Raw genomic sequence first — 23,861 nt, 5'->3', positions numbered from 1 at the left:
GGATGGAAAATCACTTCTCCTTTTCCTTCCAAATTTTCTCTTTTAAGACCTAATATAAATAACTTTTTTTGCCCTTCTTTTCCTTTGCAAAAGTAATTGTCATGGGCCCAAGCTTAATAACTTATTAAGAAGAATGCAGATCTTTGATCCAAGCTATTTTACTTTACTAAAATACTGAGGAACTTATTTGCCTATCGTAGAGCTATGGAGAGCCCTGACCTGATCCCAGAAATACAAAATCTGGCTTCCTAAAACTTGGGAGGGGGTAGATAACAGGGGAAGGGAAATCCTTCCATTGCTCTTTGAAGAGTCACCTTCTCTGTCTCTCTTTCACTATCTCTCTCTTTCTTTTCCTCCCTACCTCCTTCCTTCAGTCTCTCTCTCAATTCCAAAAGGGTCACTTTGGAATTTCTGACCCTTTTTTTTTAAATAAAAATTCCCATTTTTCAATATATTTTGGTCTTTTTGTGCTTCACAAGACTTAGAAGTTTAGGAAACATTTGGCAAGTATTTGCCACAGAACGTTTGAGATCCTCCTGGTGGATAAATTCAGTTCATATATACATGATCACTTTTGGTCCTGCCCCAAAACTATGAAGGATATAATTCCCAGGTAGGAACCACAGTGAACAAGGGTTTCACCTTTTACAACAAAACTCTTCTTCTCAACAGTTATTGGATTTTTTAAACTTTGGTTTCCTGTAAAAAAATTTAGTTTTCATCAACACCCTGTTATTTTATTAACCTAATGTTGCCTTCATAATATTTCTTTTTTTGTTTCATGCAGGCATTCTTACACCGAATGAACCAGTGTGCTGCATCAAAAATTGACAAAAATGTAACAGAAGAAACAGTGAAGGTGAGGAGATGCAGTTGGTGCTCAACCCAAGCACGCGTTCCCCTTAGTTAAACTTTTATCTGGGGGATGTTACTTTAAGTTCTTTAGTTTATCCTCAGTTCCAGTATAAGTTCCCTGCCAGTCACTTGTGTGGGCGACACTGAGAAAAAGGGAAAGGAGGGTTTGGGAAATGAAGCAGAGGGTTAAGAGGATGGGGAACTTTTTTGCCAAGGCCTTAGGACAGAGGAAGAAAAACAAACCCACGACTGAGAACCCCAGCGCCTGTGAGAGGGAGAGAGCAGCACTGTGTGTAAGAGCATTGCTAGAGTTGGCTTAGGGAGGCAAGATGTGGACAAATGCAACTTCCATTGTCTGATCACCAAAGAACAAATGATTTAGATGGTTCAGTGGTGCAGAAAAAGCCTGCATATTATCTTCAACTCAGAAACAAATGTATAAGCATTTCCTTTTAAGCTGCAGGGCAGGAAAGTTATTAAGAGTTTTGTAAAGGGGGAGGAGGTAAATGAAAATTAACTGCACTACTGTTATTACCTATTCAAGTTGTATAAATTATCATTGATACTTAGTTTTTGGTACTGATTTGCTATTTTACTTTACTAAAAATAAAAAAAAAAATTCCCAAGGATTTTTTTATAGGCCCTTCTGACTATTTTTTCATAAATAAATAGTCACTTTAAAATTCTTCTTACCATGGGAGTATTTTAGTTTTGTGCTTTTGGTTGCAAGCAGAAGTCACTTATTCAAATGACTTGAAGGTGCTTCAGCTCTCATATTGAGAACTCCAGACAGAACTCAGGGAGGTCAATAAGATTGCCAGGTTCTGTCTAACTCTTCCCTGCACCCTCCAGGTTATCAGCTTTGCCTCTGGGCTGGCTCCTCTCGTAGCTGCAAAATGACCCTGGAGCTGTCCCAGCTGTCATTTCCAGAGGGGAGGAGGGCTGTCCATTCCAGGTCGCCCTTCCAAAAAGCAAAGAAGCCCTAGCCCCCCAAAGCCTGCCAGCAGATCCATCCTACACTATGTTACCTGCGGCCCATTCTCACTAATTGGGTGGGGACTGTCATGCTTGGATTTAGTCACTCAAGCTTTTCCTGAGAGCCAGGAATAGGTTCCTGGTTCCCAGAGTTGTGTAGGAGTGGAGAGGATGTCCAGACAAAATTGGCGCTTGGCCCTCTGGGTGGGTGGGAAGGATAGCTATGCCCTGAAGTGTTCAGCTTGGAAAGAGAATACTGTACTCTTGGACCTTTTTTTTCCCCCCCTAACCTGCTTCACTGTTGCACTTACATTTATTTGCAGATGCTGTTCTCAAACATTGAAGACATCCTTGCAGTACATAAGGAGTTTTTAAAAGTCGTGGAAGAATGCCTACATCCAGAACCTAACGCTCAACAAGAAGTGGGAACCTGCTTTCTTCACTTTGTAGGATAAATTTCTGTTTATTTTAAAAGCTCTTTCCCCCTAGATTTTAAGGTTTCGCTTTTGGCACAGTAGTAGGTGGGAATTCAGCATTAGGAGTAAAGTGTGACACCGAAAGTTTGGGGTCTTTTAAGGCCAGTGAAATCTTCCACTGGGAGCCAGAAAAGGGGTGAGGGCCTCACATCATCCATTTTATTCAGCGAAGAATAAACAGCCTTTTCTTTTTCCCAACAAGTTAGTTCTTCGCATCCTCTGTAGCTTTGAATTCTAATGAATATTCAGGCTGTTCATAATGAATGGATTTTTATGTTTCTCTCAAACATAGAGCATTTCCCTTCTGAGGCAGAAAATCCTTCCTCTTATAATGTGGCGTGATGAGCCTTTTGTAGTCAGAATGTTCCCTTGTTAATTGATTGGTGACAGACCTGCAGGTGAACAAACCCGGTCACCCTAGGTACACATATGCCTGAATCCGATGTTTCTCAAGGATGGTGTCTTAGAAGCTGTACAGAGTGATGCAGAAGAATAATCAGTTGGTGCTCAGTTGTTTCAAATGATATGTCACTCTTATGTGATGATGTCCATCTTTTTGGATGTGATAGTTGGAATTATTTGCGCAATTGATTTATAAAGTAAAAAGTCACCTGTAAAATGAAAATTGTTTTCAGAACTAAAGGGCATTCATCCAAAGAAAAGTGCTGCTATTTATACCATTCCACTGATGCTAATTTTCAGACTACCAATCTGAAGTCCTTACTTTACCAAAATGCTATATAATTAATGTTTTATTTAAAAATGCATGAGAGTATTTTGTCACAGAAATCACTTTTTGTTTATTTTTATTTCTATTTAGCCTTTATAAAGGTAACTGTGTATAGTTTCTGGGTCTGTAGACCCTGCATATGTTCTTTTTATAATCAGGGAATATTTTCATAAAGGTAATTTTATTAAATAAAATTCCTGCTTGGAATAGGAGGATCAAACTCTGCTTTCCTTGGGCATGATTGGAAACCATGCATGTTTGTGTCTACTTAATCCAAACTGTTCCCTTTCATGAAAGAATTCAAATCTGCCAGCTGGAGTATTTGCTTTCTCAGTCCAGGGCTGCACATGGGAATCTTGCACCCTGACATCATTTCCTCAGTAACACACTATGAATCTGTCATCCATGAATTTATCCAAACTATTTCTGAAGTTTGTTTCATTCTGGGTCATACCATTTCTTGAAATAAGTAATTCAATATATTTTCTCCTGGCTTTACAAAATAGCACTCAGTGTTGCTTTCCAAATGCGTGCCTCTGAAATTTCAGAGGACATACTTCTGTTCTAATACTTGATCAATATATTTTCTGTGTCTTTCTCTTCTTGGTACTGCTTTGATAGGTACTAATCATAGCCAATGAGAGCAAATCTAATGATGTGAGGATGCTCAGAGATCATGATGGTGACATTATTCTCTTTTTGAAAGTACTCTTTCTTTGGCAAATACGAAGGTCACTTATTTTGTTCCTACTTGATCACTTTTTGTGATAGCTCTAGCCATTAGAAAATTTTATGTTAATCCTGAATCTGCCTACCTCTGCCCATCATTGCCCTTGCAGTTTCTACCTAGTGGTCTTAGTTCTGTGTTCTGGAGCTACCTAGAGTTGTAAATCCTTTACATTAGGACAGCTATCTGAAAGTAGCTACCATTTCCTTACTTTATTATACTAACAAATAATTTCTGTTTGAAATGACCTCTCATATGTAGTGTTTCCACAGGCAACCATCTTCATCACCTGAAGAATATTCTGAATTCAGAATATTCATTGCTGAATATTCTGCTGTTTGTCCGTATCTGTCTTAAACACAACTGTCCAGATTGGTGCAAATGAACTGCAGGGTACCATGTCTCTCTATTCCTATTTGACCTGTTACATGCTTTTCCCTCTCCCCAAAATGCTTTCTTCCCGCTCCCTGCCTGGGAATCATAGATTCATCTCTTTGGACCTTGCTCAGATACTCCTTTTTTTTTTAAAGCTCTATCTGGGGCAGCCCTATGGCTCAGCAGTTTAGCGCCACCTTTAGCCTGGGGCCTGACTCGACCCAGGATCGAGTCCCAATGGAGCCTGCTTCTCCCTCTGCCTGTGTCTCTGTCTCTGTCTCTCTCTGTGTCTCTCATGAGTAAATAAATAAAATCTTTAAAAAAAAAAAGTTCTATCTGAATCCTTTTAGTAAAGCTAAGTACTCTCTTTTCAGTAATTTGCTACCATTTGGTTCATTTACCTAATACCTAATACATCATAGTGGACATTAGCCAATATAACATTTTTTCCTAGGCTATTCTTCATGGATCAGAGAAAATTGATATACATACACAGTAAAGCTCCCAAAACATAGTCAACACTTAATAAAGTTTGTTCATAAACAGCACACAGGTTCATCTTTCAAAATGGCTACTAACACGACCCTAACTTATCCTTATTCTAATTCACAGAAAGACAAGTTCCGTATCTATGATGAATATTGTAGTAACCATGAGAAGGCACAAAAGTTGCTTCTTGAACTTAACAAAATAAGAACAATCCGCACATTTCTTTTGGTAAGTATATGTAAGAGTGTTACCATATGCTAGGATTTGTTGATGGGCTCACTAAGGAGCCAAGGACCAGCACCAGTATGGTGTAACAACTACCCATGGGCATTTAATGTGTCCAGGCTAGGAGACCAGAGTCCTTTGATAAATGTAAGAAGTGAGAGTGGGCAGAAGCTTGTGCTGGGAAAACACTGACGATGCCCTCTCCTGATTGATCGTGAATTGTTTGACAACTACAGGTTCCTAGTGAGAGAAGACATTTATGCTGAGTTCATCATTGCTTTTAAATCCCTCAGCTCCCTAGGGTTTCATTTACTTTTGCTAAGAGAACTGTAAGTAGAACAGTCACAGGAAGGAAACAGAGCATGAGTATCGTAGAAAAGAAATGTAAAGATTGACCTTTCTCCTACATACATTCCTTATTCACTTTTCATAGAAAGAGCAAGAATGTATATTTAATTTCTCAGGATAGCATAAACAAATGCACATGTTGGCAGTAATTTGGACAATTCAATTGCCAGTAAGGACTTACTTGTACAATAAGTGTACAAGTCAACAATATTTATTCAGCATTTTGTGGAATGGAGCAGCCATATCCATTGTCCAGTTATAAAGGTTTCTAGCGCCCCAAATAGTCCCTCATTCCTGCTCACAGCCCATCTCTACAAGCACCATGAACTCTAGGCAGTCAGTGATTTACTTTCGATCTCCATGGTTTGTCTTTTCTGGATATTTCACATAAATGGACTATAATCTTCAATGCCCGACTTCTTTTACTGAGTAAAATGTTTTGAGGTTCATCCTCATCATAGCATATATCCATATGCCATTCATTTTTATTACTGGATAGCACTCCCTTGTATGGATATACCATATTTTGTCTATCCATTTGCCAGTGTGTGAACATTGGGTCAGCAAGCAACTATGATTAATGACGGACCTTGAAGATCATTTCTGAGAAAGATATTTGTTAATATAAAAAAGTCAGGAGATGTCCAGTTTGAGCTCTTTTATAAATGATGCTGAGATGAACATCCACGTGCACGTCTTTGTGTGGATATTTTCATTCTCTTGGATAGATGCTAAGAGTGGAATTACTAGGTCATAATAAGTTTATGTTTAACATTGATAATCTGCCAAAGTGACTTTGCCATATCCACCCACAATGTACAATTACAGTTTCTCTACATCTTTGCCAACACACGGTATTACCAGTTGCAATTACAGCTGTGATAGTGGATGTGTAGTTTATCTCAAGGTGATTTTTATTTGCATTTCTCTCATGACCAATGATATCAGGCATGCTTTCTATGTTCCTATTAGCCATTCATATATCCTGTTGGTGAAATGCTTATTCAAATCTTTTGTCCATTTTTAAATTGAAATGTTTATCTTATATTGAGCTGTACATGTTCTTTATTTTGGGTACAGTTTTTGTATCTGACATATAATTTGTGAATACTTCCTCCCAGTGTGGTTTGTTCATTTAAAAATATTATCTTTTGAAAATCAAAATTCTGGGCTCCAGGGTGGCTCAGTCAGTTAAGCGGCTGCCTTCAGCTCACGTCATTATCCCAGGGTCCTGGGATCAAGTCCCACATTGGGTTTCCTGCTCTGTGGGGAGCCTGCTTCTCCCTCTTCCTCTGCTGGCCACTTCCCCTGTTTGTTGTGCTTTTTCTTTCTCTCTGTCAAATAAATAAATGAAATCTTATAGTAAAAGAAAATCAGAATTATTAACATTTTGTTGAAGTCCAATTTATTAAATTTTTCTCCTATGAACATGTTTTTGTTACATAAAGAAGTCTGTATTTGGGTCTTATACTTACTTTGTTAACTTTTATTCCCAAGGACTTTACTCTTTTTGATGCTGTTGTGACTGGAAGGATCCTAATTTCATTTTTGGACTGTTCATGACTACCATATAAATATTTAATTTTTATTTGTTTTTGTTTATTGTATATTTTTGTAACCTGTGGTTTAAATTCATGTATTAATTCTAGTAGTTTTTTGGTAGACCCTTTAGGATATTTTACATATAGGATCATGTCATGTAAGAGTAAAGACAATTTTACTACTTCCTTTTCAATATAGATGTCTTTTTTTTTTCCTGACCTTTTGCACTGGTTAGAACTAGTACAATGTTGAATAGAAGTGATAAGAACAGTCACTCCCACCTTCTCTCTGATCTTAGTGGGAAATCATTCACTTTTTCATCATTAAGTATGATGTTAGCTGTAGATTTTTTTCAAAGATGTCCTTTTCTGGTCGAGGAAGTTCCACTATATTCACAGTTTGTTAAGAGTTTTTATTGTGACCTTTTTGCCTTTTCCAATAGAGGTGTTTAAAACTATGAATTTTGCCCTATACACTGCTTTCACTTTATTCCATAAATTTTGACATGTGTTTTCATTTTCATTCTGTTTCTGAAAATGTCTAGTCTCTTTTGTAATGTTTTCAGTCTATTCTTTATTTAGAGTTTGTCTTGGAAGGCAGTTCTGCATGGACTTGTGTTCCTGCACATTTTCTGAGCAGAGGAACTGACTGCCTTTTTTCTGCCCCATAATTTAAAGGATGTTTGTATCACGAGCAGCCTCAGAAGGCAGAGATACTTTCTTCCTCCTAAGCAGTGGACCTTCATGCCTGCTGCCATCGTGAAAGACTCATTTCTTAGCCTCAGGTCCCTTGTCCTCTTGACTGTGTGCATGGGCCACCTGGTCTTCCCTGTCTTGCCATGTGGGAACTGGGGCTTGGGAAATCAGCCCCAAAATGGTGATACTGTTCCTGCTACTGTTGCTGTAGGGAAAAAAAAAAGTCCTTTATCTTTGCCTTAGGACTTTTGTGAGTTCTTTCAACATCCATGAGTCTGTAGCATGTTAACGTTTGAGCTTGCAGGTAGGATAATATCTTAGAATCATCAGTTTTAACATTCTGCTATTTTATTTCCCAATATTGGAATTTTTCCAACTTCTTATAGTTGATTTTTTAAATTTAATTCCATTCTAGTCAGAGAACATATTTAAATCATTTAAGTCCTTTTAAATTCATTAAGACTTAAGACTTTTTTATGGCTTAGCATATGGTCTGTCCTGGAGCTGTTTTTTTTTTTTTTTTTCTTCTTCTTTCTCTGTATGTTCCATGTGTGCTTAAAAACTATCCATATTCTGCTGCTGTTGGGCGGAGTGTTCTATAAATGTTAGGTCATTTTTGTTCATAGTGTTATTCTTGTCTTCTGTGTCCTTTCCTCTAGGTGCTCTGTCAGTTATTGAGGGTAGGATATTGAAATCTATAGGTAGAATTGGTACATTGTCTATTTTGCCTTTCAATTATGTCAGTTTTAGTCTTATATGTTTTGGGTCTCTGTTGTTAAACAGGTATTCATTGAAGTGCTTGTATTGTGGGCACCTGGGTGGCCCCACGGTTGAGCCACAGGGCGTGATCCTGAAGTCCTGGGATCGAGTCATGCATTGGGCTTCCCACAGGGAGCCTGCTTCTCCCTTTGCCTGTGTCTCTGCCTCTCTTTGTGTGTCTCTCATTAATTAATAAATAAAATCTTTAAAAAAATGCTTGTATTTATATTTCTACTGATCATGTTTTTCTTTGTCTCTAGGGGTATTTCTTTTCATAAAGTCTATTTTGCCTGATATTATTACAGCCATGATGCTTCTTGTACTGTTTGTATATTTTTTCCATTATTTATGTATGTATGTATTTAGGTATTTATGTCATACCTCTGGCAGACTCTATATAGTCAGATCATGGTTTTTTCTATCCGGTCTGACAAACTCTGTCCTTTGATTAGTGTTCCATTCATTGACTTTTAATGTAATTATTGATACTGTTTTATTGACATGTTCCATTTTATTGTTTTTTCTGTGGGTTTTTTTTTTTTTTTTTTTTTTGCTGTTGTTGTTGTTCCTCTGTTCTTCCTTTACCTTCCTTAGTGTACTGTTTTACTTTCTCTGTTGATTTTTTTAAACTGTATTTAAAAAATTTTTTGGGGGGGATCCCTGGGTGGCGCAGCGTTTTGGTGCCTGCCTTTGGCCCAGGGCGCGATCCTGGAGACCCGGGATCGAATCCCACATTGGGCTCCCGGTGCATGGAGCCTGCTTCTCCCTCTGCCTGTGTCTCTGCCTCTCTCTCCCTCCCTCTGACTATCATAAATAAATAAAAATTAAAAAAAGAAATTAAAAAAATTTTTTTGGAGGGATGATTGCTCTAAAAACAATATGCATCTTAATTTATCATGTCTATTTCCTGAAGTTGGTTATTGTTTTTTTGTTTGTTTTTTTGTTTTGTTTTATTTTTAGTAACTTTCCTGGATTTTATTTGAGAACTTGTGACTCTTGTATGTGCAGTGGCTCTCTCTACTCTGTTTTTTGTTTTATAATTTAGCCTTTCTTTTTAGGGGTAACTCCAGTGACTGCTTAACTTAGTTCAGTTGGCAATTTGTCAGAGGTGATCAAACATTGCTAAAAGCTTGTCTGTGGATCTATGTTTGAGTTTGGGGGGTGGGGAAGACATTGAAAGGGCAGGCAGTTTTCAGGTCAGATCTGGACCTGAAAACCGTTTCTTTCCATGGGAACCCCCTTGGGTCTTTCCTGCATGTGCACACAACGACACTTGCTCCAAGGAGGGCTGCGATCTCATACTAACAGAATTGTGGGGATTCTCCATTTTTCTTATAGAGTGTGCTAATTTTATTGACAACACCCCTGTGTGTGAGATTTTTCCTCTCTTCAGTCCCATCAGGTTTTCAGGGCCTATCGCTGTGTTAGGGCCCCTGTGATGGGGCAACTGCAATAGAGCCACTGTGAAAGTACAGTTTTGATAAGGCCACTGTGCAGGGTGACCTGGGGACACTGGGGGGCAAAGGGCTGCAGGGGGAAGATGGGAGAAGCTCAGGTGAGAATGCCATAGACTCCCACTGTTCTTACCTGAAAATACAGCAGCTCTTCACGAATAAACGCTTCTTAGTTTTTTTTATTTGACTTTAGCTGATTTCCAGAGCCCTGGAAATTTGACAATTTTGCTGAGTATTACAGTTGTTTTTTGGGAAAAGGATTTACTGATACTTTTTCTCTGCCACAGCCAGAAGGGGCTCCTATGGCACTAAAATTTTAGGGCTCTTCATAAAGTGTTAGAACTTTGTCATCTTAGTGAATTCATTCTGTTCTCAGCAGAGTTGACTCTTTGTTTGCCTGGGTCTAGTTTATTAATTGAATTGTGTCAAGCCATGCCAGAAGTCTCGAGAGTGCTGATTTTTAGATGATCCTATAGCACAGTCTGATAGGAAACCTGGCTTTTATAATTCCTGCCCTGGCACTAAGGGATTACTAATTATCCAAATGATTTTAGGAAATTCATTATTTCACTGGTGTCATTTTCAATTTCCATAAAATGGGAATAACAACAATCACCCTTGGAAAAACAGGTAAGAGTTTACAGATGTGGTGATGGTATTATCTGGGGTACCTGTATATGCTGCCAACTCAGTAAGTTTTCATGATCAGGGAAATCTCTGGGAGCTCATTTAGAAGACATTCTTCATGAACACATTAGGAGAGAGCTGGCTTTCATCAGATAGCCTAAATTGGCAACCCAAGCTCTGCTATTATGAAGACAGTTCATAATCTGTACAGTACTATTAGACAAAGCATTAATAGCATGTTGTTAAGCAGTCATGAGTTTCTTAGGGTACTTCAACCCACAGCTAGGTAAAGGGGGTGACCATATTTATAAGAGGTGCTGACTTGTAAAGAATACCGAAACATCATTGGAAATACAATGGGATATACCTAGACGTGTTTCATACGGTTCCTCTGGGGGCAATACCATGCAGAGTTGGAAAGAATATTTTGATAGACTGATTGCAATAGGGGATGAAGCCCTCAAAGAGCATGCTGGAGTCAGAACACTTACTTCTAAAGTGTCTGAGTGAACTTAAAGTGATGATATTAGTCTTGCTGACTTGAATACACAGATTGGTGCTAGAGCCAAGTAGCTTAGGACAGTAAGGGCTTGTTCTGCTACCCTCAGTCTTTCTTTTTCATCTTTTCCTGCTCAGCACTTGCTCTCTCTTCTCAACTAATATGGGACAGTAATCTTAAAATGGTGGTAGAAAGTTTGCTAAATTATCCGTAAGATATTTGAGGGGCCCTTTTCTCCCTTCATTACATATTTATTGACAGCTTTCTTTTTACCAGTCACTCTGATAGGCATTGCAGAAACAGGATTTGGTACAAGTTTCAAATCTTTTTCTTAATTGATGGTTAAACTATAAAATAAAGAACAAATGCTTTAGAGAATATAGGCTTTTTTTGTTTTTTTTTAATCGGAATTGATTTTCTCTTCTATTTCATCCTACTCTGTTGCTGATTTTGAGATTTCTCCATTCATCTTGCCTCTTTGGAGATCATATCTGACCTCCTTATCTGAAGCTGGCTGGCCAGTGTCATTGGTCAGGTATTCTAGGTATGCCAGCTAAAAATGACTTAGCAATCACTTGGTTAAAACATGCCAGTTTTACAGACAGAAAAACTAGCATTCTTTTTTTTTAAATTAATTTATTTATTTATGATAGACACAGTGAGAAAGAGAGACACAGAGAGAGAGAGAGACAGAGAGGCAGATATGCAGGCAGAGGGAGAAGCAAGCTCCATACAGCGAACCCAACATGGGACTTGATCCCGGGACTCTAGGATCACGCCCTGGGCTGAAAGCAGACACTTAAACCACTGAGCCACCCAGGCTGCCCCTAGCATTCTTAAATCAGCCCAACTTGCATCACTAGTCAGTGGCAGAGGATGTATAGAACCCAGTTGTCTCCAGGCCTGCTCTTTACAACACAGCACAACACAACACAACATAACACCATAATTCAGCTACAGTACAACTCCCTTTATAAGCAGAATTTTGATCTGTGTATTTTTGTGTCTATTATTTATTCATCCATTAGTCCATCCATCCATCTGTCTCTATCCTATTTCTTTTCCCTCAGACTTCATAGTCAGGATAATATATATAAATTAATTTTCAAGATATATACTCAAAACATATTTTGGTTTCTATAACTAATATGAAATGGGAAAAATACTTCTCTTTGTCTTCTGTAAATGTTATTTGTGATTGCATGGGCTCATCTCAGAGATAGAGGTAGGCTTTCACACGTTTTTAGCAGGTTTAAAATATGTAATTATTTTTATTTCTACTGCAGAACTGCATGCTACTTGGAGGACGGAAGAACACAGATGTTCCCCTGGAAGGATATTTAGTAACACCAATACAAAGAATTTGCAAGTACCCTCTCCTTTTGAAGGTATTTTATGTGTTTATTTCACTATAGTGTTTTCCTTGTATCTGCATATTTTGCTGATGGTCTTAAATTTTTTTCTTTTTTTTAAAGATTTTATTTATTTATTCATGAGAGACACAGAGAGAGACAGAAGCACAGGCAGAGGGAGAAGCAGGCTCCATGCAGGGAGCCTGATGTGGGACTCGATCCCCGGTCTTCAGAATCACGCCCTGGGCTGAAGTCGGTGCTAGACTGCTGAGCTACCGGGGTTGCCCAATAATTTGATTTTCTAAAGAAAGGGCGGATCATAGTTACTGGGGAAAATAGCTATATATATATATATATGAATTAGGAAACAAATCTTTTGGGAAAAGAGACTCATAGTGCTTTTTATAGAAAATAAACTTGTTTGAGTTTTATTTAGAGTAAATGCATTAGTTTCAAGATAGAGCCCATTAAATACCTTATGACTGGTTTATATAGCACTTTATCTGCAGGGTTCTTTATCTTAAGTAATTCTACTGTTGGCATATTTTTTGACCTCCCCTAATGTTGGCAACTTCTTGATGGCAATGAAGCCAAAGTCAAAGTTACATAACTTCAGAACTTGGTTTTTAAATCATTATTACAAGGAATGCTGTGCATCACATGGGACAATAAATGATAGGACGTAGGATGACAGTGCTAAGCAAAGCTGCCTCTGGAAAACAGAATAGGCCCCAGTAATGGTTGTAGGTCCACCGCCTTATTACAATGACCAAAAGTTTTATTGTGAAAAACAGATTATAATGTACTAATTATGCTTATACTGCAAGAGTGTGCAAAAAGATTAGAATAGCAATTCTGGAAATGGTAGTTTTTGGAACTACAACTGCAGCACAGGCAGTTGGGGATGGTGATTGAGCACATGAGCTCTGAGCTCCAGTCCTAAGTGTTCTGCTTACTAGCGGTGTGGCAGAACACGTAATCTAATCTCTTAAAGCCTTGGGTTTTTATATATGAAACAGAAATAATAAGGATGAAATTATAGTGTATGTCTGCAAGAATGTGTATATTGGATATGTATATCTGTTTATGTATGTGTGTATATACATACATATGCATATGGAAAAGGTATTACATAGAAATAGTAATTGAATTGTTTAATGTAAATCATTTAGCACAGTATGTACTCCATATATGTTAGCTGTTATTTACTCATATATATTTGATTCTGATTTATTTTAATAAATTATTACTTGCTATCTAAATTTTTAAAATAGTCTCCAATATTATGCACATATTAATTGGTGTTCTTATTGATTTATTTTTTGAGAAATAAATGTATGGAATTTGAACTAAAAAACATTATTTAACTACAACTTCTGTGAATTGCATAATTGGGTTTTTGTGTAAAATTTCTTTGCAAACAGTTTCTTCTTATTAAAAAACAAGTTAAAATTACTTGGTTAAGCCACGGAGAGAAGCTAACACATGGATCTCCGGTTCTGCAGACTTTTAGTGTGGTCTTCAGAAGGTGAGGAAGATTGATGCAGATGTGACTCTTGTCTTTCTGAGAGTCCTTCCAGACTTCTGACTTGGTGACTCAGATCACTTCAGTTCTTCCTGGACCTGATTTTGGAATCCCAGGCATTTGTTTGTTTTAAGAGTCAAAAGGGATAGTGATACTAAGAGAAATACGTCATGCTACGTAGTTGTTCTAAATCACTTCTGGATAGGGATGACCACTGGATAGGGTTGGTTCAGCTGACCTCTCAAAAGATAGAATCATGGACACATCCTTAGTTAGAAAGAAAAAAAAAAATCAACTCAGAGCACCTTCAGTGGAAAGATGACCTTTCCCCTTCTTAGGATGATTATCTTCACAAAGAAACATGAAGAAGCCATTTACTTGTAGTAGATATGTTGGTGTTGATATTTTTTGTGGTTGTTGTACCATTGTGCTGATAATCTCTTTGATTTTGGATGGTTTTATTTATTCAGAGAAAAACATTAGGGATTAGGCTGTGTGTTAAAGAAAAGATATATTGGTCTTATTTGTGGAACTTGAAATTACTGGTTTGGCCAGCCAGCACAGGGTTCATAGAAAGTAACTGACAAAAGATTATTACTAGTCATTTATCTTGCTGTTTCACATTATCTAAATTCATGTCTTGACTCCACAGATACCCATTGGGCACAATTCCATAGGGCCCCAAATCATAGTCTGCAGGCTGCCTTGACCACTTCACATAATTTACAAATACTTCTACACTTTAGAATTTCTAGAGAAGCCAGCATATCTTTTCTATGGATTTGTGATCCAACATAAGTTTTTAAATCTTGTCTTGGGAGTGATGTAATGTGTATTCTTTTGGTGCTGGCTCTGCAGAGCCTAGTGTGAAGATACTGAATGCAGGGTCAAGGTTTATGGCAGAATCAGACCTCAAGAGAGTATAACAACAGCATATTTTCCCACTGTATGTTAAGAATTAAGAAAATTCTTTTAAAGACTTGCCTCAGGATTTCTGTAATTGTGTTAGTTACATGATGATGGCAACTGTAGTAAAGAAACAAATGACTAATTAAAAAGCAATGTGGTCACAACTGTCTAGACAGTGGGTGAAGATGTTTAATTTTGTGCTTCTAAACAACAAACAAGACCTTTTAATATATTTAAAAGATTAAAGATCACTCTTGTTCTGATATCCTGAATGGAAAAAACCATAAACTGCCAAAAAAAACCTCCAAAAAATCCAAACAAAAAGAAAGCTATCGAGGGGCATATGGCAATTCTTTCATTGCAGAGAGTGAACCTGAGTTATTGGTGAAAATAGCATAAATTGCTGCTTTAGTGATAAGGTATTGTGGAACTTATAAATTATTTCTTTTGCTAGAGTATAAAATATTATTTAAAAATAAGACATGTTTTTATAGTTTCTCAAAAATGTGTTAGAAAATTAGGCATTTAAATTATTTTTGAGGGACTCCTGGGTGGCTCAGCAGTTGAACGTCTGCCTTTGGGTAAGGGTGTGATCCTGGGGGACCTGGGATCGAGTCCTACATTGGGCTTTCTGCATGGAGCCTGCTTCTCTCTCTGCCTGTGTCTCTGCCTCTTTCTGTAATCTCTCATGAGCAAATAAATAAAATCTTAAAAAAATAAATTGTTTTTGAAATTATGGGACATATTTATTTAAATACTTAATGTTCTGTTAAAGACTCTAAGAAAACAAAAAATTCTATTTCTGTTGGAGCAGAGGTCAAACCAAAAAATTACATGCTGCAGGTGAGATATTTGACAATCTGAAAGGATAAACCTAATTTATTTCTTAAAAACAACATAATTTTAAGGAAAAGAAGGAAAGGAGCTCCAAAATGTGTATCAGGGTAACACATATTTATTGATTGAAACTCTTGTTTTTGATCTCCATCTTAGTGGAGTTTGTGATGTCACTTCTGAAAGTGGCTCTCACGATCTCTGCAGTTTCATTTCCTGGTCAGTCTGAACCTGCTGTACCAGAAAGCTGAAGATCAAAGGGTGGTTTGCTTTTTGTGTATAAACAGGAGTTGCTGAAACGGACTCCAAGGAAACACAGTGACTACGCAGCAGTGATGGAAGCCCTCCAAGCCATGAAAGCTGTCTGTTCTAACATAAACGAGGCCAAGAGGCAGATGGAGAAGTTAGAAGTTTTAGAGGAATGGCAGTCTCACATTGAAGGCTGGGAGGTACATTCACTCTACTCAACAATGGAACTTAAAATAGTTTTGTTGTGTCTTAAGCTGTATGTAGTATTGTTGACATTGGATAGAACCATAAATGGTCATTTTCCCAGATAATGCCACAGGGTTGTAATGATTTCCGTAAAGTGCTGTCATTATTATTTTTAAATACCTTTAAAGTGCCAGTTAATTGACTTAATGTCAACCTGAAAGCAATAGAGTCATCTAATATTGTATGGGTTATAAGCTGTGGTATTTCAGTATTTGTGCAGTTGATTATCCTTTTTCCTGTCTTTCTTTGGTCAATAAGTACAGAGCCAGAACCCAGGAGAGAGTAAGGAAGGGGAATAACACTCCATACGTGTTCTGTGATACTGTTATTTTCAGATTCTAAATTAGGTGTTTGATGATGAATTTCATTTTAAGCTCACTTTATCTCTCTAAATTTGAATTTCTTCATTTCTAAAATGAAGGAACTGCCTATGATATGATTTTTAAGGTCCATTCGAGATGAAAAGTTTTATGGATTTATCATTCATTAGAGAAAGATTTTTTTTAATGATAAAACAAATGAAGAGTGATATTTAGATTCTATTCAGAATCTGTAATATGTCTTCATCTATGGTAACTTTGAATCCCCATTATTTCATGGGGCTGGAACCTTATTTTATTTTAGTGCATATTAAAGCATAAACTAAAATTTTGTTTTTACAAATTGACTTAATTGAGAGAGCATGAGCTTTCAACTAGGATAACTTATTTTTATAAAGTAAGCAGTTAATTTTTTAAAGGTATAAAGATTTAAAATGTTTACAACCAAATAATGTGTCACACATATTCTAGTGGATTGCTTTTTATCTTTAGGGCTTTATAATTGACTAATTTGTTTCATATCTTCAATATGTTAGTTCCCATTTAGATCTAAAATTATATCCACTTGGATTTGCAAAGAAATCTCAAATATTGACCTCTGGGAATTCCCCTATATATCCACTCTTTACCATGAAACTTTTCAAATACTAGCTGGGATCTAAGCTTTCTCCTCATCTATATTCTTTGATTTCAAGTGTCCAGGGTGACCTCCTATTTCAGCATGAATGCTACTTATTTCAGTCAATTAAAATGGTTGTGTGTTTTACAGTTGATTCATGATGATAATTCCTTTCCTAGGGAGCGGTTATCCTGCTGAGATGAGGAAAATGGACTTAAGTTTGCTTTTGTCATTCTGTTGTCACTCAAACATTGGAAGAGAATCCGAACTTGCTTTAAATTGCAGGGTTTTTCATTGATATCTGCCAGAACTTTTACCAAAACAAAATTTCACAGATTCTTCTGGGTACTCTAGGGAAATGGAATCTTTCATAATTTTGTTCCTCCTCATGTATATCCTAAAAATTGAATCTACTGCAGAAATAAGAGATTCTTTTTTTTAAAAGATTTTATTTATTTATTAGAGACAGAAAGAGAGAGAGAGAGAACGAGCACTAGTATGCAGAGTGGTAGGCAGACAGAGAGGGAGAGGTAGACTCCCCACTGAGCAGGGAGCCTGATATGGGGCCTGATCCCAGGACCCTAGGATCATGACCTTAGCTGAAGGCAGATGCTTAACCAACTGACCACCCAGGGGCCCTAAAATAAGAGATTCTTTGAAAAGTGTTGATATTTCTTGCACTGAGCATTCCAGTTACTCAAAGGAAGAATGTGTGGATCATACTGTGTCATATACAGCTCATAACAGTGGGTGCCTCAATCCCCCCAGCCTTGTATTTACAACAAACAAGAGTTTGGAGTTGGAGTGCAAGAGGAAGATGGGGCATCAGGATAGAGGAAAGGAGCTGCAGGAATTCAGATATGACTACAGTTCGGGCATGCACAGGAGAGATCATATGAATGTTGGGTCCCAAAAAGGGCAGCAATGCAGATTCTACTTGAGTAGGATTTGAATATGATTGCATAAGACATAGGCATGCTGCTTTGGAGGTTTTTGGGATGTTGAGGGAATGCAGCTTGGGGGAAGACCCAGCCAACTGGTTGGTGACTTGTGATAAGAACTTGATTCCCCACCTCAGTCCACCACCTTGGAGAGAAGGGGAGGGCTCTGGTTCCTTCCTGGAAGCTTAGGAGAAACTGCTGATAGGACTCCAGACATGTACAGGACAGAGGGCTGAAGGCCTGGGAGGGAAGGCGGATAGTTACAGAGCTTTCTTTGAATTGCAAACAAGGATTACTGCTCAGCTTGCAGACAGCTTTATATATGTTTAGAGTAGCTCTAGTGGGGTTAGGACAGGGCCAAGGGAAGATGTCAGGTGGCATGTGGGCCAAGAACAGAGTTCCTTAGAGAGCCTGTGAGGTGAGAAGCCTTGAGCTAAGGTTGGGAAACAGCTCCCTGTCTAGTTCCTTTGCTGGGACCTCCTCATGCAGGCCTTTTAGGATCACCTTATGGATGAAACACTTGCTCCAGTAAAATCTCTTGAATTGGGTCTGATTCTGATACACAGTGAATTTGTGTTATTTCTACTTTAGGTGGATTATTTATTTCACTTAATTATCCAGGATCTTATTTTCCCATTAATCAAATGAAGGTTTTTTATAGTAAAATCTGTCAGGTATCTAGCCTATCTAGTATTTTGTGCTGTAAATTATCATTACATTCCTTTATGTTGGGTTTAGGTAGACAAGTGATTGACATTTTTGGTTCCCAAATCAGATGACCTAGTGCAGAAACCTGGCTTTTGAGCATACTTCATCCCTAATCCAGGCTCTTACCCTTAGTTTGGGGGTAGTACATCAGACTCTCCTACATACAGTGTAGGTTGTCGCAGGAGTCAAAGGAAATAAGTAGAAGTGCTTTAAATACTGTAAAATGCTATGCAAATGAGTAGTATTTTATTTATTTTATTTTTGTAAGATTAAAAAAATATTTATTAATGAGAGATACAGAGAGAGAGAGAGAGAGAGAGAGAGAGGGGAGGCAGAGACACAGGCAGAGGGAGAAGCAGGCTCCATGCAGGGAGCCCAATGTGGGACTCTATCCCCCGTCTTCAGGATCAGGCCCTGGGCTGAAGGTGGCGCTAAACCGCTGAGCCACCAGGACTGCCCAATGAGTAGTATTTTAAAGCTCTGGTTCAGTGGCAGGATTTTACCCTTGAGAAATTCCCATTCATCTAATATATGCACCTGACTACTGAAGATGTTATATCACTTCAGTTAAAGTTAGATAGTTCTAAGCCACAGAAACTGAAAGAAACATTAATTTAAAAGATATGGAGTACTTCACAGAATCAATAAGAAAGCTATACTCTCCATGGTGGTAGGCAGGCTCATCAGTGCCCTAGCTAAAATGAATAGGCTCTAATAATTTTTTTATTTTCAATTTTTTTCTCATAAGTTTTTCCACATTTACATTACATCACTCAAGATTTAGGACCAAAATCTAATCTTGCCTAGGTAAATTTGTTTAGGGGAGGTCAGGGGTCCTTGGTTGCCAATCATCCCCTTTCCTTTTGAGGAAAGGCTGATCCATTGTACACAATCTTGGTGAGCCTTTAACAGTTTGCTGAGGTATTTTAATCCCCATTACACAGATTTTAAAGATGAAGGCCATATAATTCACCCCAAATGCTTATAGCTAACAGATGGCAGAGTTTAATATGAAAATAGACAGACTGGTTCTAAACCCTGTATTCCTTGTCACTGTGTAATATTATATCCACTCAGACAAAAATTCAGTTAATTCTTTAAGTTGATAGCCTGCCCTTTAAAAGTAAATTGATTATAGAAATTAGGTTTTTGTCAGCATTTACATAGTGACCTCCATCACAGAAGATGTGTAGTTTAATTGCTCATTTTTTAAGTCCTGCCTCTTATTAGTATAATTCATTATATCTCAGTTTTATGTCTTATCCATCATTTAAAACATTGCACAAGATATTCTACTGAAGGTAATTGTAGGGCAATGATCAGTGTACTTGGAAAGGAAGTTCATTAGCTGTTTAATCAGAGTCACTGATTCATTTCATAGAACAGGATCATTCTCAGTCTTGGTCTGCTTTTTGCCTGATTGATAGTGTTGTAATGATAACTGTAATCTCCGGAGTCATGATGAACAGGGGAGTATTAATAAGCATTGTGTTACTTGGTAATTCAGCTTTACATCTATGATGGCCTGTTTGGAGTAGATCTCTCAATCTGAAAAAGTTATATTAAAAGATAAGAGGCAGAATTATTAATATATGAAGGTGTTGGAAAAAATAAGATCAAAGGAGTTTTTGTGTTTTAGAGAGTAAAAAGAAATAATAGAAATTTGACTCCTCGGTTACCTTCTTACATGAAGAAATATAATGATAGAAGACCATTTTAACATCCGTTTGCTGCTTTGCATATGATTAAGTTTGTGTCTGACAATGTATTGACTTCAAATCATGTTCTCTCGCACTCTTCATGAGTGTGAGTCTAACAGATGTTGTGATGAAACTTGTTTCCTTTTTCTTCTCTACAAGGAGATTTGGTAGATACAAATTTGTCCACTGCCTTGAGACAGAGTTGATTTATAGATGACCTTGTTATTTAAGGATAAGTAGTTTGGGAAAAAGGCCATTGAAAGTGAATCGACTTAGAAAGGGGAGCAGAATTTACTAAGTGGGAGAGGCGGGGAAGCTGGATTGGGACTGCATTTGGTAAAATGAACATTTGTGTTATTAATTTGTTTTATCTAATATATGACAGAATCTAGGTTATAACTTCAGTTAATTAGTTGAATCTCAAAAAGAGTGAGTCAAATGCTGAATCTCTTGCAGGGGGTGGGGTACACATTTTATGGCATCATGTGATAAAATGAGGTGGTACCCTTCATTTCATGTTTAACTTTTCTAGTAGTTTTAGAGGTTTTTTTTGAAAGAATATTCAAGTGCTTCATTCATTTTCTCGAGGCACTCTCTTGATATTGAAACCATTCTCTTATGAAACATCCATCTAATTGTCATTCTTGTCAATTTTCTTTTCTTCCACAGTGAGTGGGCCTAGCTCTGTTAGATCTTCATCTGTCAATGCTTTGCATATGATTAGGGGAAGTTTCAAGGCCTCCTGTCATCTTTCATCTTTGCCAAGATTATGCCTTCTCTCTGCAGTCTGTGTTTTTCTGGTATTAATATTCAACATTTAGTTGACGAGATGAATGAGTTCGACTCTGGTATTAAGCAGGGAGAGCCAGCAATGGGGTCAAATAATTAGTGAGTAGTTTCATTTTATAATGATTTTTGCCATCTCATAGCTGCAAAGAATCAGTAATAAACCCTTATATAATATGTTAAGAGAACTTAACATAAATTGACTTACCTTTCAACTAGTCCAGATATGGTTTAGCAATATTATTTTTATTCAGTCTATTCAGAGGTGGGGATTTGTTCTATTATTGCAGTGCTTCAAAAATCATGATTTTAATGTTTGTAGAAACACTGGAAATTAAAAAGGAGCCATAAAAGAAATAAATACACATGCTTCTGGTTGTCTTTTCTGGGTGTTGTCATTTTTTGAAAGCATACTTTGGCACCTAAGAATTGTCCACCTATGAAAATTCATCATACTTCCCACATTAAGTTCTGTAATGGTGCTTTAAAATTTAATAGTTTTTCATATATGCTGACTATATAATTGGCAGATGATTATATACCTCAAATTATAGAATCAGAATTTTTCATCTTAACAAATTAGATTCTGACTTGTATTATTTGCCTCCTGATCTTGTCCATGAGGTAAATACAATGAGAAGAGAAGCCATTGGTGAGGAGTGTGGCCAACATGGACTGACTCCAGGTCCTGGTCTTAATGAGGGAGGTCATAATTTGCTCCATTCATTTCAGACTGATCTCTTCGCCATATTGGAAAGCGATATTTAAATGGCATACTTCATAAATTTGACAAAGAAAATCCCTGGAAAATAATTGAAACCTGAAACCACAGCATGGAATGAACTATCTACTTAATTATAAACATATAATCATAAACACACAGCTGCCCCTAATATTCATCATTGTTAAGTCATACCAATTCTCATTTTATTAATGCTCTATTATTGCAATGATCACACTGCATTTAATTCTCTATTTACATATTTGTTTCTTCCAATAGTATCAGGAGCAGGGGTCATATCTCAAGCCTTGGGTCTCTGTCTGGCCATCTAGGACAGTGTCTGATACATAGTGGGTTGGGTGGTAATTAAATGCAGATACAGTTATATTGTAGTTATGTAGTAATTAATTGTCAGTGGCTTCTCACTATGTTTTTACATTTTTGGTTCTTTTGGTAGTAGCAGTGATTCTGACCTACTTCCGTTATTTGTTTCATTTTTCTGCTACTTTGATGTTCTTTAATCCTCCTTAGCATCCTGTTCTGGCTTATGGTTCACAAATACATACCATGCAAGGTTTTTTTTTTTCTTCCTCGTATTAGAGTTGAACACTGTGCAGTTGTTTGAAATTCAGTCTTTGTGAATGAATTTCCATAGTACAGGTTCTGTTTCTTTTGTCTAAGGACATATACAGATGGGCTTCCCTCACTGAAGTTCACCTTTGCACTGCCAGGGCCATGGTGAAGGAAGAGGGATGACATGGGTTTCCATAGGCTGGAGTAGAAAGAGAAGGTTTTGGAATGAGATGCACTGAATGAGTAGACTCCCACCCCTGGTCATAGTTATTTATGTATGGTTACTTCTCACCTTGAACTGTCAGCCTTCCTTTCCTGATGTAATAAAAGCAGTGAGGATTAGAACCATTCATGTAACTTCCTTGCTGGGGTTTTCCTGTATTTAATTCTCTCTATATAATTCATTGCAAGCATGATTTTACATGATAAATGTAGCTTTCTAAAGGGAAATACAACTTAAAAAAGATAAATCATCTAGATGATAAAAGTACATTATTTTGGTTATTTTTTAAGGGATTGCTAAGACAGCAGAACTATGAATCATATGGATAAACATATTATTTAAAAATATCTGCATTAAGTATGTATATGTACATATTATATTATGTGTAATGGGTTTAGGGTAGTTCAAAATTAATGATTTATGCAAGCCCTCTTACTTTTTAAAAATAATTCTTTTACACCTTACCTCTCAAATGTTGGTTTATGACTGTGATATGTAACTGTACTATTAAAGTAGCTTATTTTCATGGGCTGTATTTTTTTCACACTCACATGAAATTGTGTCTTTGTAAAGGTATTTCTATAGTTCAAGTTTTTTAAGTTTTATTTTTCCACAGTGAAATAATCTGCTACCTTCAACATCTGCATGGTGACCGATGAAACAGTGTACAAAGCTGACTTAACTAAGTAAACATCTTTCCCTTTCTCTTTTTTTCTTTTTCCTTTTTCTTTCTTCCTTCCTTCCTTCTTTCCTCCCTCCCTCCTCTTTCTTTCTAAAACTTTACAGAAACCAACTTGCTAGAGATTTACACACAAGAAAATGTTTAACACATTGTCTGGTGTATTGTAGAAAGTTAAAATCCTGACTTTAGTATTCATATAGAGAAAAGTGTTTATCATACATGGTTGTTCAATGACTAAATATGGATTTGCAAAAAAATAGATATCTAGATTTAAAAATTAGTGTCATTTTTCAAAATGCAGATAAAATGCCCGCTAGGTTATGTAACATTATGCAGGTTTCAGTGAATATTCACCAGTGATGAAATATACCACAGGTGAGCATGTGGTATATTTGTGAACATACTACTGTGATAAACACCAGTCTGCCCTGGGAAGCAGTCAGGACTACCTCAGGCAGAGACTTGTGCCCACCTTATCTCCATGTCAGCAGGTTTGCTATATTGTGCCCTTGAGCACCTGAATTCAAGTACTCAAAGCCTCCAAAGCAGTCTTAGGGTGTGTACTGAAGTCCAAATGCATCAGCACTTACTAGAATGATTTGGGACCTACCCCAGCTTTACTCAGTTTCAATCTCTGAAGGTAGTGCTGGGGACCTGGAAATTTTAATAGGCCCATCAGGTGTGTCTTCTAAATTAT

General features: G+C 37.2%; 1 protein-coding gene across 2 annotated transcripts in view; it reads left to right on the top strand.

Annotated features, from left to right (window-relative positions):
* PREX2 (phosphatidylinositol-3,4,5-trisphosphate dependent Rac exchange factor 2) overlaps nt 1–23,861 on the top strand; it is a 285,113-nt gene that overhangs the window by 70,883 nt on the left and 190,369 nt on the right. The window contains exons 2-6 of one of the 2 annotated variants that reach the window (XM_041768877.1): nt 788–859; nt 2,154–2,276; nt 4,751–4,855; nt 12,063–12,164; nt 15,684–15,845. In XM_041768877.1, coding sequence (XP_041624811.1) covers nt 788–859; nt 2,154–2,276; nt 4,751–4,855; nt 12,063–12,164; nt 15,684–15,845 — 564 coding nt within the window. The remainder of the gene's footprint in view (nt 1–787; nt 860–2,153; nt 2,277–4,750; nt 4,856–12,062; nt 12,165–15,683; nt 15,846–23,861) is intronic. The other variant, XM_041768878.1, reaches the window with a different exon arrangement.

The sequence above is a fragment of the Vulpes lagopus genome, chromosome 9, assembly GCF_018345385.1.
Source record: "Vulpes lagopus strain Blue_001 chromosome 9, ASM1834538v1, whole genome shotgun sequence".
NCBI lineage: Eukaryota > Metazoa > Chordata > Mammalia > Carnivora > Canidae > Vulpes > Vulpes lagopus.
This window is presented reverse-complemented; position numbering and strand designations above follow the sequence as displayed.